Source organism: Lepidochelys kempii, chromosome 11, assembly GCF_965140265.1.
Source record: "Lepidochelys kempii isolate rLepKem1 chromosome 11, rLepKem1.hap2, whole genome shotgun sequence".
Lineage (NCBI taxonomy): Eukaryota > Metazoa > Chordata > Testudines > Cheloniidae > Lepidochelys > Lepidochelys kempii.
Genome location: NC_133266.1, coordinates 50,278,745 through 50,291,407, shown reverse-complemented (window position 1 = coordinate 50,291,407; position 12,663 = coordinate 50,278,745). Strand labels below are relative to the sequence as shown.

At 40.1% G+C, this 12,663-nt stretch overlaps 1 protein-coding gene across 6 annotated transcripts in view; it reads left to right on the top strand.

Annotated features, from left to right (window-relative positions):
* Positions 1 to 10,329, top strand: part of TFPI (tissue factor pathway inhibitor) — a 112,765-nt gene extending 102,436 nt beyond the window's left edge. For 5 of the 6 annotated variants that reach the window (XM_073306125.1, XM_073306122.1, XM_073306124.1 and 2 more), the window contains 2 exons: positions 5,412 to 5,594; positions 7,518 to 10,329. In XM_073306125.1, coding sequence (XP_073162226.1) covers positions 5,412 to 5,594; positions 7,518 to 7,624 — 290 coding nt within the window. In that variant the 3' untranslated portion in view covers positions 7,625 to 10,329. The remainder of the gene's footprint in view (positions 1 to 5,411; positions 5,595 to 7,517) is intronic. The other variant, XM_073306128.1, reaches the window with a different exon arrangement.
* The last annotated feature ends 2,334 nt before the right edge of the window (positions 10,330 to 12,663 follow it).

Genomic DNA, 12,663 nt, shown 5'->3' with positions numbered 1-12,663 from the left:
TCCTTGAGATATATTTACTAATTATGTGAGTCTGAAAATCTCACACAAAATAAATATATGAAAATGAAACAGCATAATCAATCATAGGGGTTTTTTTTCTAAAGCATTTTCTATTTTTAAATAAATGGGCACATTATTGACCCAATAAATAATACTCTCCAAGGAATCACTCATTATAGGAAATATATTAATATGCCATTGAAAATTTATTTAATCTCTGTTTCAAAGAAAGAAATGCATTGTTGGTGATAGATCAGAAGCTGCAGAAACATCAAATAAATAAGCTAATCCAACAAACCTATTGCTATACAGAGAATTGAAATCTTCTATTTCTAGATGGAACTATATTTCTTCTTTAAATGCAAATTTGAAACTTCTTGCTCACTACGATCATCTTGCTGACAGAAAAGATCATTTAGTCTTATTCTCCCTCTGGGTGTAAATCACAGGGGTAACTTCATTTTGCACTTCTGGAAAACCAGAGAAAGTGAGCCAAGAATCAAACCTTTCATTTTGTGATGGAACAGAAAGGGGAAGCTGACCTGTGATATTCAAATACTCCACTGTGCCATTTAAAAATGGTATAGAAGTGAAATCCCATTATCAGCACAGTCCGTATGCAATTATGCAGGTTGTCAATTCCTATTCTTGTTACTAAAGATTCTCTCCAAACATGGCCCTGACCCTCTACTGGGGTAAATTGGCATTGTTCTACCTGTTAACATGCCTGTAGCAATTTATACTCACAGATCTGGTCTATTGGATGCAAGATCTGATCATCTGTTATCTTTGTAACAGTTCTGCAATTTATGTGAAGATTGTTCAGCTTTCTCTTCCTTGGCAGTCAGAAAGCTGAGACTGAAGTTTAGGTACTGCAGTAAAGTAGGGCTCGGGGAACAGTTCGGTGATATCTCTGAAACTATTAGATATATGAAAGATAATACGGCAAACGTGCATTGTGTCACACTTGGCTCTTGGAGCCTATCCATGGATGGAGGGAGAATGAGTGAGCTGGCTGTTTCCTGTAAAGGAGTCCAAACAGCCTGTGCCCAGCCCTCAAGTACAGGACCGAATCCCTGTTCAGTGGTGGTTCCTCTTTCCTTCCCTGTTTTTCAACAAATTTCAGAACTTTCCAGTCTGAGTACTCAAGGATCTCCAGCTTCCCAGCTTCTGGCTTCCCATCAGGAAACCACATGTAGCTCTGGGGAGGCTGGAAGCAGACTGCCAGGTTGCCAGGGAGCTGGGTAACCCAGATGCCAAGGCCTGGCTTCTGTCAAAAGCTTCAACCGAACCGACATGTTCCCATGGAACATTTCTATTCCATTGTATCAGCAGTTTCTGATGGAAAAGCTGTTTTGTTGGAACACTTTCTGCCATCTCTACTGGGAAGCCTGTGTTCTGTTCCTTGCATGTATATAATACAATGGATTCTTTCATTGCCTGTTCATGACCACATGGTGCTGAGCTATGGGACATTTTATCTGGCAAATAATAAACATAGGAAGTCCAAGTTTCTGAAATTGTCACTGGAGATCTAAAACCTGTATAAATTAAGGGGTTTGGAAAAACAGGAAAACAAGAATACAGAGGATAAAGCCAAAAATCTTTAAGGGTCATAGAGCTCAAGGCCGGAAGGGACCACCAGATCATCTAGTCTGATGCCCTGTATATCACAGAACACCACCACCCAGCCATCCGCACACAAACCCCAAATGGAAAAACTGCCTTGACTTCAGTGGGCTTTGCATCAAACCCATAATGTTGTTTTAAGTGCTAGTAGAGTAATGCTGTAGTTCCAAGCATAAAAAAATTAGATGTATGACACCTAATTAGAGCAGTCAGAGGTATGCTTGCAGAGTGTGTAGACATACGCACGCTAGCCAGCCTACCAACGGCAGTGAAGTTGTGGCAGCACAGACCTCAGTGCTGGCTAGCTGCCTAAGTACGTACCCAGGATCCTAGGCAGGCTTGTACAGAGCATGCTGAAGAATGTGCTTAATTGCTATTTTTTAAAACAATTAGTGTCTACTGCCTGTGCAACAAGACCTAGCCTGGTTAGCTCAAAGGCTGTCCAGACCTCTCTGTGGTCCACCCACTGCTGGGGAGTGTCGGGGGGGGGGGGGGGTTGGGAGGGGTGGAGTGACACACACACACTGTGCAAATGTGGTTACATACTTCTAACATGTTTTTTTAAATTGTGTCAATCTCCCATTGATGGAGACTATCCCAGTAGTCAATATATTAAAATAAAAATCCGTTAATCATCTGTATAATTGTGGGACATGCAATCCACAATAGAGCTTGTTTCTTTTTATCATTACATTTTTTTCTTAATTACGGCCTTCATGCAGAGTTGTACATAGATAAAGGGTACAGATTTTCACAGGCTGGCTGTTTCCATGAAGCTGCACAAAATGCAGGGGACATGCAGGCATCCTGAAGATTGTGACAATCCATTTCAATGGGGATTGGGTAACTATTAGTCTTCTTATTTTTTTACAGAATGCCTTGGACAATGTACAGGGTAGTTTTTTAGAAACAGTACAGTTAGAAAGGATCCTGAATAGCATTCAGATATCACTCCAAAGGGTGTATTACACATGCCTGGATTAGACAGTCCTTACTCAGCTGAAACTACTTCATGGGAAGAGGAAAGTTATGTAGGAATGTCCATGAGCTGGCAGTTGGAGAGTTCATAGGGTTGCCACCGCTCCAGGATTGTCCTGGACTCTCCAGAAATTAAAAATTAATCTTTAATTAAATATTATGTCATGTGATGAAATCTTTGTCCAACCAAAATTGGCAACTCTAGTTCCAGAGGGAAAGTCCATTATGGAAAGGAAATATGGGCTTTACAAAGTGTTAGCTGTCTCCCAATCATTGTGATGAACCCATATTTTTGGGGCACTTGCATGCATGTTCATGATATTTTCCCAGAGGGCCAGCTCCATGGCACTAATTCCCGGGACACACTTGCTCGCAGCATGACAATTCCGTGAGGCAAGGATTTTTTCTAGAAGATGAACAAACCAGGCAAGTAATTTATATTCCCAACTTAAACTCTGTGAAATATTATAACATCCCAGTCTCATCTACCTGTTGTCACTGATATGCCCTTCTTTTGTGTTTTTTTCCAGGTTCAAAAGTTCCCAGATTAGCATAGGTAAGTATGTTGGTCTTTACTGCTTCCTGAAGCAATCTTTGTGTTTCAGGGCATAACTTTATCTCCAGCTGAGGTCAGGATGAAATTCACTCTTAGCATAAACTTGTTCAGTTAGCCCTGGTGTACACAAGAAAGTTGCACCAGTTTATTAAGCTAAAAGCTGTTTTAAAACAGTGCATACCCCAATTTGGACAGTCTCTTGTTTTGCTTTGGGTGGCTTATTTAAAATTAATTTAAACCTATTCCTGATTAATTTCAGAATAAACTGAAATAAACCTAGTTTAATCCCAAATAAGGTGTCCTCACAGGAGTTAGCACTGGTTTAACTTAATCAGTTTAAAATCACAACTTTAATTAACCAGTGCAACTTATGTTGGCAAAGTCTAAGAAACATATTGCTGGCATTTTTTGTAATCTTCGTCTGAAGCTTTGTCGTTGATCTGTCAGACTCAAAACCCTGGTGCATTTGTCCTTTCTGGAATAACAATCCTTATGCTCACTAATTCTTTTTCTCTCTTCTCTCAACATTTCTCCAAATGATCAATGAACCCTTTTAGTTACATGATTACATCCCATACATAACATATTTATTCCCGTACTGAAACCTGAAAAGACTACATTTGCCTTAAAATGCAATTAAAAATTCTTTACTCAGTTTTTGCATTCAAAGAATTTTTGTTCAACACTGTAATGTTCTTAATGTTGCTTAAAAATGTATAGTTCCATTTTACTGTTATTTTCTTCCCCACCACAATTACTATTTTTTTCCTTCCCAGCAATATTTCACACTATTTTTCATAATGCCATCCAGGGAACCTGTTAGCTAATCATACTTTATCTGCAAATATTTTTGGTAATGAGAACATTTGTAAGACATGTAAAATGTAACTCAGTTTTCTCCTTTCTTTTTCAGCCTGCAGTTCTTGACGTTTGTAGCCACCTCGTAGCCTGTTGCTCGCTGAGTGGCTTGTCTGGTTCGTCGTTCTATATCTTCAGGATGCCTTTGGCTCTGTTATACTGCAGTCTCTCCTGAAAACGTCCAGTCTTTCTGTGCTCTGAACTGGCTTTTACAGCTCTCCAGCCTTGTGGTTTCTTCAAGAATCTCTGTCTGGCTTCTTACCGTCCTCTCATCTGTTCAAATCTTGTAGAGAGCAGCCCTGCTAGCTCCCTAAATGACAACTGTGTCCTCCAAGAATCTCAGCACTCAAACTGATATAATGGCTCCCATTCCCTTGAAACTTCAGCCTTCTTGCCTTCAGAAGCTATATGCATAATTTTCACTTTGGCTTCTGAAATAGGCCTGAGCCCATCTAGGGTGGTCGGTCATCCTGCTTCTCCATGCTTTGGTGCTTCTTCCAGCCTTGGGTTAGCTCCCTGGACTTGGTTCAGCTTCCAGTTCTTCTGGACACAGTAACAGAGAAACAATAAGAGCAATAATAGGACAGCAGCCTTTCTGCTTGGAACCTTAAAATGTAACTGCCATACTACTAACACCAGATTCCAGTAGCTTCTCTATTGATTGTTGTGCCTACTCTTGCCCTTCATTCCTTGGTTAGACTGTCAATCACACTGTCTGCTCTGTCGGGAACTTTCTTATTGGGCAATGTTGTTTTTACTCTGACATTAGGTTTAGCCCTCCAAATCTACACAGCCAGAGCCCAATCCTGCAAGGTGCTGAACACCATCAGCCCTCAGTGATATGAAGGTGTGCAGCCCCTCTGAGGAGCAGTCACTTCATTAGGTTTAGTAACATTTTGGAGGTACTATTTTAATATCGTCAATGTTTAAATTACTCCTCTTTTTTTGCAAGGTGTGTCAATTAAACCTTCTCACCAGTGATGTTAAATGGCACCTCTTTCTATAATGTTAGCTGAAAACATGAAGCACTTTGTATTACTACATATGCAGTGGGGCAAGTCCTGCTTTTTTTACTTCAAATGTGAGGACAGAATTTGTCCTAGTATGTTGTGCGATCGTGTAATGAAAGATGCTAGTGTAATGCATACTGTACATGCGAGGGGGCAGAAGTAAAGTCGCTGTGAAATTTACCTATGAATTTCCTGAGCTTTGAGTAATTGAAAACTCATACCTAATATTGCCTTAATGTACTTATTTGAGGGGGGGCTTGCTCACATTATACCTAGGTATGTGTTTAAACTCTGCAATTTGTGACACTGAATATAACAGATAAGGAAACAGTACCAGACACTCAGTGGTGCATCTAACCATGTTTCCTCAATGTTCTTAGAACCACCTCCTCTCCCTTCTCTCTGCCTGACCCCTGCGGATCGAGGCCTTTGCAAAGCCAATGAGAAAAGATTCTTCTATGATCACTCAACAGGAAAATGCCATCCATTTAGCTACAGTGGGTGTGGTGGGAATGAAAATAATTTCACTTCCAAAAACTCATGTCTGAGGACCTGTAAGAAAGGTAGGGAAATCAACAGAGCAAAGAGGTTAAGATTCTGCTGTCCAGAGCCTGAACATTTCATGCAAGTGGGTATGCTGAAATATAACAATGAAAAGATAACAAAAAAGTGCTATGATTCCAGCAAAGAATTGCATATTAGATGTTTTATAACTGTTCAAATAAAATACACCTGTAGTACAACAAACAGTTAAGCAGTTGCTCGATCCATTAAATTCAGCAAACGATTATCTCCACAGCGCAGTATGTTGTAATGTTAATTGGAATTACATGTGTGCATCAAGAAGAGAATACGGCCTCCTTTTAGTAAAGCGTTTAAGCACGTGCTTCACTTTCAGCCTGTAAGTAGTTCTGTTCCATTGAAATTAATAGGACAAACTCACATGATGAAAGCACTTTACTGAATCAGGGTCTTAAGGCCAGATTTTCAAAGGTGTTTAGGCACCTAAAAATCCACATAGGTGCTTCTGAAAGTCCCAGTAGGTAACTAACTTCTCTTGATTGCTAACTTGCTTAACCACTTTTAAACATCCCTCTAAGTCAGTGGTTCTTAACCTAGGGTGGATGCACCCCCTGGGGGTCCAAGATGCCCTTTCATGCCAGAATGAAACATGCCAGATTTTTTTTTTAGGAGGTAAATCATCGAAAACACAAATTAAGCACAGGCACATAAGTACAACTACTTTGTTTCATCAAACCTAGGTGTTCATTAAAAAATGTATAATGTTAATAATTACTGTAATATACAAACAAAAATATATCTAGGTTTAAAGAACTGACCTACTTCAGCGATTTTTGATAAGGGGTGCGAGAACATATTTTGAGAGCCCAAGGTGTGCAGGCTGCAGGAAAGGTTAAGAACCACAGCTCTATCCTCATCTTTAAGAACCTAAATACCTTTGAAAATCTGGTTCTAAATGCTTAGCTGTTATAAAATCCAGACATATTTAATACTATGCTGTGCCAACAAGCCCCAACTGCACCAGGTAGCAAGGGATCAGTTTTGTAAAATGAACTCGCTTTTGGGTTTGCTCATTTGTCACTGTGGGAAAGAAGTGCTGATGTGAAATCTCAAGACTCTTACACAAGTTTATTCTGTCTCTGTCTTCCCTTCCTGAACACTGGAGTAAATAGGAGAGCATACTTCCCCCCGTATTGTAACATGGCTCCCGATGTTCACAATCAGCATAATAATAATGGTGGTAAAGCAATCTTCACTGGAACAAATAAAATGGGGATGCTCCAATCAATGCGATTTCAGGAGAAGACATCCACTTTACTGCCTGTGCACAAAGGGCCAAATTGTGCATTCAGATACACATGTGAAAGTCAGCCCTATACAGCGAGTGAGCGCAAACCTTATGCACCGCTGAAGCCCTCCAAATAGGGCATCAATGTGAGACTTATGTGGCACAGGGCCTCGTGTTAATCTCTGTACAGGGATGAATTTCACTCATTGACTTCATTAGAAGTTTCATGTGTGGCTCTCAGAGCAGAATTTGTTCCATAGAACATCTACCTTACAGCAGAATATTGCAGATTTTTTTTTCCAAAAAATTGGAGTCATTAAGAAATATTAGGCCGAATTCTGCTGTCACTGATCCAGCTCTCGTTACAGGCAATGGGACTCTTGCCATTGACTATAGTGGGCTTTGGATCAGGGCCACTTACAGTGCTGTAAATCAGAGTTAACTCCTTTTTAGAGTCAATGGAGTTACACCAGTGTATGTAAGAGCTGAATCAGGCCCATGATCCCAGCTGATCGCACACATTCTGCTTTAAGCTACACCAGTGTAAATCTGTAGTAACTCTAGTATGGAAGTACACAGGTGTAACAGAAAGCAGAATCTGGTCCTTCTTTATTTTCATATGATATGGATGTCTTATTTGGTACAGTGTGTAAAATTAATTTTTGTTTGCCATTAGATTTCAGTAAAAAACAAGGACGAAGAGGCTTAATGAAAATCAAGCGAAAAAGAAAGAAACAGCTGTTGAAGCTGACGGAAGATGAAATCATCATTGAAAGGATATAACTTCCGCTTTTTTAAAAGAGAAATGTGAACTACTCCATTATCTTTTATCTGTGAACGAAAGCATTAACAACAGCATTTTTAAACTCCTTACTGTATCGATCATTTGATTATGCATTATTGGGCGGCTTATCTATTTTGTTTTGTATTCCTCATTCATGTGTGCTAAGCGATCAGCATTTAATTTTTTTCGGATAAACGTAGTTAAAAATGCAGTTTGGCAATGTACACTCACCAACGGAGCTGAAGCAGGACAAAACAGACTGTGGGTGTATATCTGAGCCACAATGATTCAGAGATCAGGCAGGCTTCACCTAGTCTGTTCTATTGTCTTGTTTGTCTTCCTCTGGAAACTTTCTTCTCGAAAGGAAGTATAATGCTTTTTATATAGGAGCATGAATAATTAATTCCTGAATACAGATAAAAAGCTATTGCTAAAAAGAGACACTGGGCCTGATTCTGATCTCATTTATTATATATTCTGTAAACCAGGTCTTAACTCTGCTGGAGTCTGTGGAGCCAGACTGCTGTAAATGGGGTGTAAGATCAGAGTTAATCCCACTAAGACCACAAAGAGAATATTCAAGTCATAAACAGGTGGAGAAATGTCACTGTGGATCTTCACAAAGCCCAAAGTATATCAGGGACACAGAGCTCTACAGTTGAAGTCATCAAGCCTCACCTTGTTGTGGCAATGGAGACATGGCTGGCAAGATAATAGTTCCCAGTAAAGCAAGTCTATCTTTGTCTATTTAAAGACAAAACAAAAAATTGTAAGCAAGTTGGTCACTTTAAAGATCTCATGACATGTCCTGTCCCTCTGAAAATATAATAGATGCTGGATAGGTTTGGGCTGGGTTTTTTTGTTTGTTTGTTTGTTTTGTTTTTTAAAAAGAGTATTTATCATTTCCATATGTTTTGCTTTGAATACAATGTCTTTGTTCCACATGGCAATAAAGGCTTGGCATATATAAAAATGAGCTGGTTTTCAGAATACTTATCTTAATTGATATGGCCCTACTTCCATGATATGTGAGCCCATCATACTCTTAAATGTATCTATCTTTCCTCACTATACTTTGAGCCATAGGAAATTGCTCTTATCACTGATTTACAGACAGGGAATTGAAACAGAGAGAGAAACTAAAGGTCAGATTTTTGAAGGTATTTTGGTGCCTAAAAATGTAGACAGATACTTTGAAAAATCCCAGTAGCTGCCTATCTGCATTTTTAGGCACCAAAATACTTGACCCTATGTGACTGACTGGTTCAAGTCACACAGAAAATTGTTGCAGAAAAAGGAACTGAACCTATATCTGCTATGTACAAGGATAGTATCTCAGCCACTGAACCATCCTTCTGTCTAGTATGAGTTGTCTGAGTGATTTCAGAAGCCTATACTTTTTGTATTATTTGTCCTCCGCTACATTTTGTGCTACTAAGCCTGCTTTGAAAAATACTTCTAGGACTGAAATATTCACTGAAAAATATGATGCCTTATTCTTGTATCTTATATAAATCTCTGTGAGGAGCAAAGAATCATAATGTGATAACTGCTTGACTGGACCAAATTGAGCTCTTCTTCACCAGTGTAAATCCAGAATAACTCCAATAACTAGTGAAGATCAATAGTGTCGTTTCTCCCCACGTGTAATTTGTTTTATGGTACTAATGGGTCTGATTCTGATCTAACTTACTGCAGTTCAAAGTCTACACTGGGGTAACTGACAGCATAACTTGCCCCAACAATCACATTATGACTGTACTCCTCAGTCCCAGCGAAGCATGTTAGGATCTTTGGATGAAAGATTCAGTAAAAATGTTAGTTTTTATTTTAACGTATACTCGGAAAATCAGATGAAAATATGTTAAATCAAACCTAGAATGAGAAACATATTCAGTATTATATAAGGAAGCTTAGACATAAATTGTGCAGATTATTAACTGCATTGTATTGGAGCAGATAACTTTATTAGACAACTGGGCAAGTTAATAATGATAAGTGCAGTTAGAAGGCCTGATCTTGCACGGTTACTCAGACTAAACTCCCATTGGCCTGGTTCTCACTTACGCTATGGGCCATTATAGCACTCTGGCAATATCATTTATACTCCCTTTAAGGCACCATTACACTGCCAGAACAGTATAAAGGGGCCCTAGTGTAAATGAGCATCAGGCCCCTATTCTTTAGTAGTAAGAGTACGGTTCTCAAACTAGCAACAATTCTAAAATGGAATTGCATTATCCATTCTTAGGGAAAATCTTTTCTTTTTCATCAAGTCTGCTCCATGGCTGCCATTGCAATCCCAGGGTGTCACCATTTGCAATGTTGAGACTGTACAGGAGCTTAAAGTAATGGGACCTTCAGTAGTATGTAAATCAGACAAATATTGGTTTCACTTATTACTTCATGTACTAAGAAAACCTATTGCAAGTGGATTAATTGTGTATGCTTCTTCTTCAATCCAAAACATTGCTACTAAAGTGAAAGCTGAAATCGGACTTTCACTTTATGCAAAACCCTGTCTTTACTGTATGGTTGTTATAAAAGTGCAAATCTGCTAAATATTGTTTGCAATGTTATTAGCCCTGTTGTCTTTTACTGTAATAACCATGAGTTTCATGAAACATTGTTCTCTTTTTATCCATGCATTTGTTTCTGTATGGTAATCTGGATTTTGTAGCATAGTAATAAATGGAAAAATTCATGTTGGTGTTTTCTTATAATGCGAAATATTCTCTTAAAACCTTCATAATTAAATGGCTCAATTTGGCAGAACATCGATTTGATTAGTTCACACCACTAACAAGGCAATGCAGGAATTGTTTACATTTTAAATCTATTTTTCCCTTCTGCCCAAATAAGGAGAGTGGCTATTCAGTTGGGAAAGTAATCCAGATAAAGGATCCACTCCTGGATTGTACGGTGCTTATTACTGTGAGTAGCCCCACTGAAGGGATCACCATGGATCAGCCTGCAGGTAAGAGGATGGGCAGTTGACAGAGGGCAGCCCAAGGAAGGAGTGAGTGGGTATGAAGTATTGTTGACACCCCCTCTTCCCTTGGGCCTTGGCTTGCCACTGATTCCCCCAGGGGATTGGAGTGTTGTGCTCACTATGGGGAGTTAAAGCCAACACCACTTCCTGTGTGATGCACCACGTCATAGAAAACACTACGTGCAGCGGTAAGTACTTGCAGGATTTGTCTGTCTATGGTAAAAATAGCAACAAGCTTTTTTAAAAAGATGAAATATTTTAAATATACAAAACTGGTCCTGTTTTCTGAAGCGTTGAACCCATAAAGCCTCTGCCTCTCTGCTTGAAACAAGATCACTTCATTCTCCTCCCTTCTCTGCCCCAAGGAATCCTGACATCAGGTTTCCTCAGCTGCTGACTGTCCACAGAACCCTGCTTAAAGGGACATTCCCTCTACAGGATGAAGGGGAGGGAAAGGTGGTCATTTGGCACGTCAAAGTCTACTGTAACCTGGGGCTATCTTTCATTTATGTCCGGAGCTCTGCAGTGTTGGTGGGGGGTGATGTCCACCTGCTTCTCTCCAGCCTGATTTTTGCTCCCATATCAATGCCCCCCCAACCCCCCATGTGCAGATCAACAGTGCATGCCACACTGTTTACAGAGACCGACCCATTGTTATTAGAATTGTATTAATGATAAGATTACATTTATTGTGCTTCTTTCATCCTGAAGAGGATCCTTTGCTGCTTTACAAATCATATCTATGAGAACATTGCAGTAGGTAAGCAAAATAAGGGCTGTGTGTGAAGACCACACTGTGCACCACAGGAGGAGAGGGTACAGAGATGGTATGAGGCTCAATGTGGTGTTGTTCCACAGTCCAGGGTGATTCCCATGGTTGGCATAAATTACAGCAGCCTGGAGAATTTGACTCTTAAGTATTCTCCATTGGAAAGAAGAGCAATGAATTGAAGAGTAGGATCAATAATATTAAGTGACTCAGCAGTATCCAGTGTTTCCATCCAGAAAAAGGAGTTGAGCATTATCTGACAGACAGGTATTGCACAGCTGGGGTGAAATTCTGGCTTCATAGAAGTCAATGGCAAAACTCCCCTTAATTGCAATAGGACCAGGATTTCACCCCAGAAGAATATGAACCATCAGTCTTTGAATGTGCAGGATTTGGGCATGCACCAGTCATCTGGGAAGTGTAACTACAGTTCCCCTCCACCTATCCTGTTTCGTTAAGCAGTAAGAGCTAGTATTTCATCTTTAAAAAATCTTTCTTCACATCCCATTTAACATAGGAAAAGACTCATGTTCCCACAAAGTAATCCCTTATTGGCTATTTATCCTTCTGAGGGAAAGCCACTACAGCCTGATCAGTCTGTCCCCGATATAATCCACAGCAGAGCTTCCTTTCATTTTCCTTTCTCTCATTCACACAGCGCCTCTTCCTCTGCTCACTGTGATACCCTCAGAGCAACTAAGCTCAGAGTAATCAACTGTGATGAAGTGGGTATGTTCTTACTGTTTTGTCTGAATACTGTGTGTGCCTCAGTTTCCCTTATGTGTTATTCAAGTATCTAAGTGGTGGGACAAGGGTGTGTGATCATTGCAGAGACCCCTAGGGGCAAGTGTGACTGCCAACTGTCTGCCTGGGCACAGAGAGAATGGTATCCTGTATCTGTATCCTGGTAACTGATAGCCAAGGATACAGAGCCAGTTGGAAGAGATGGAAAACAAAGTGAGACATGCAGGTCAGGTGACCTGTTTACCCAGGAAAAAGATAAAGTAAAGAGACGGGGCAGCAGCTCGTGACTGAGCTGGAAGCTGGAAGCTGGAAGCTGGTCAGTCTCTTGGTTTGGAACTCAGGGGATAGCCCAGGGTTTCCCCCAAGATGGAATTTTCTGAATCTTCCTGCTTTCTGTACTAACAAGATCTGTTCTGTGCTGTGTTCCCATCAACTAATAAACTCTTCTGTTTTCCAACGCTGGCTGAGAGTCACCTCTGACTGCAGAATTGGGGTGCATGGCCCTTTGGGGGGTGTAAGGCTTCCCCAGGTGT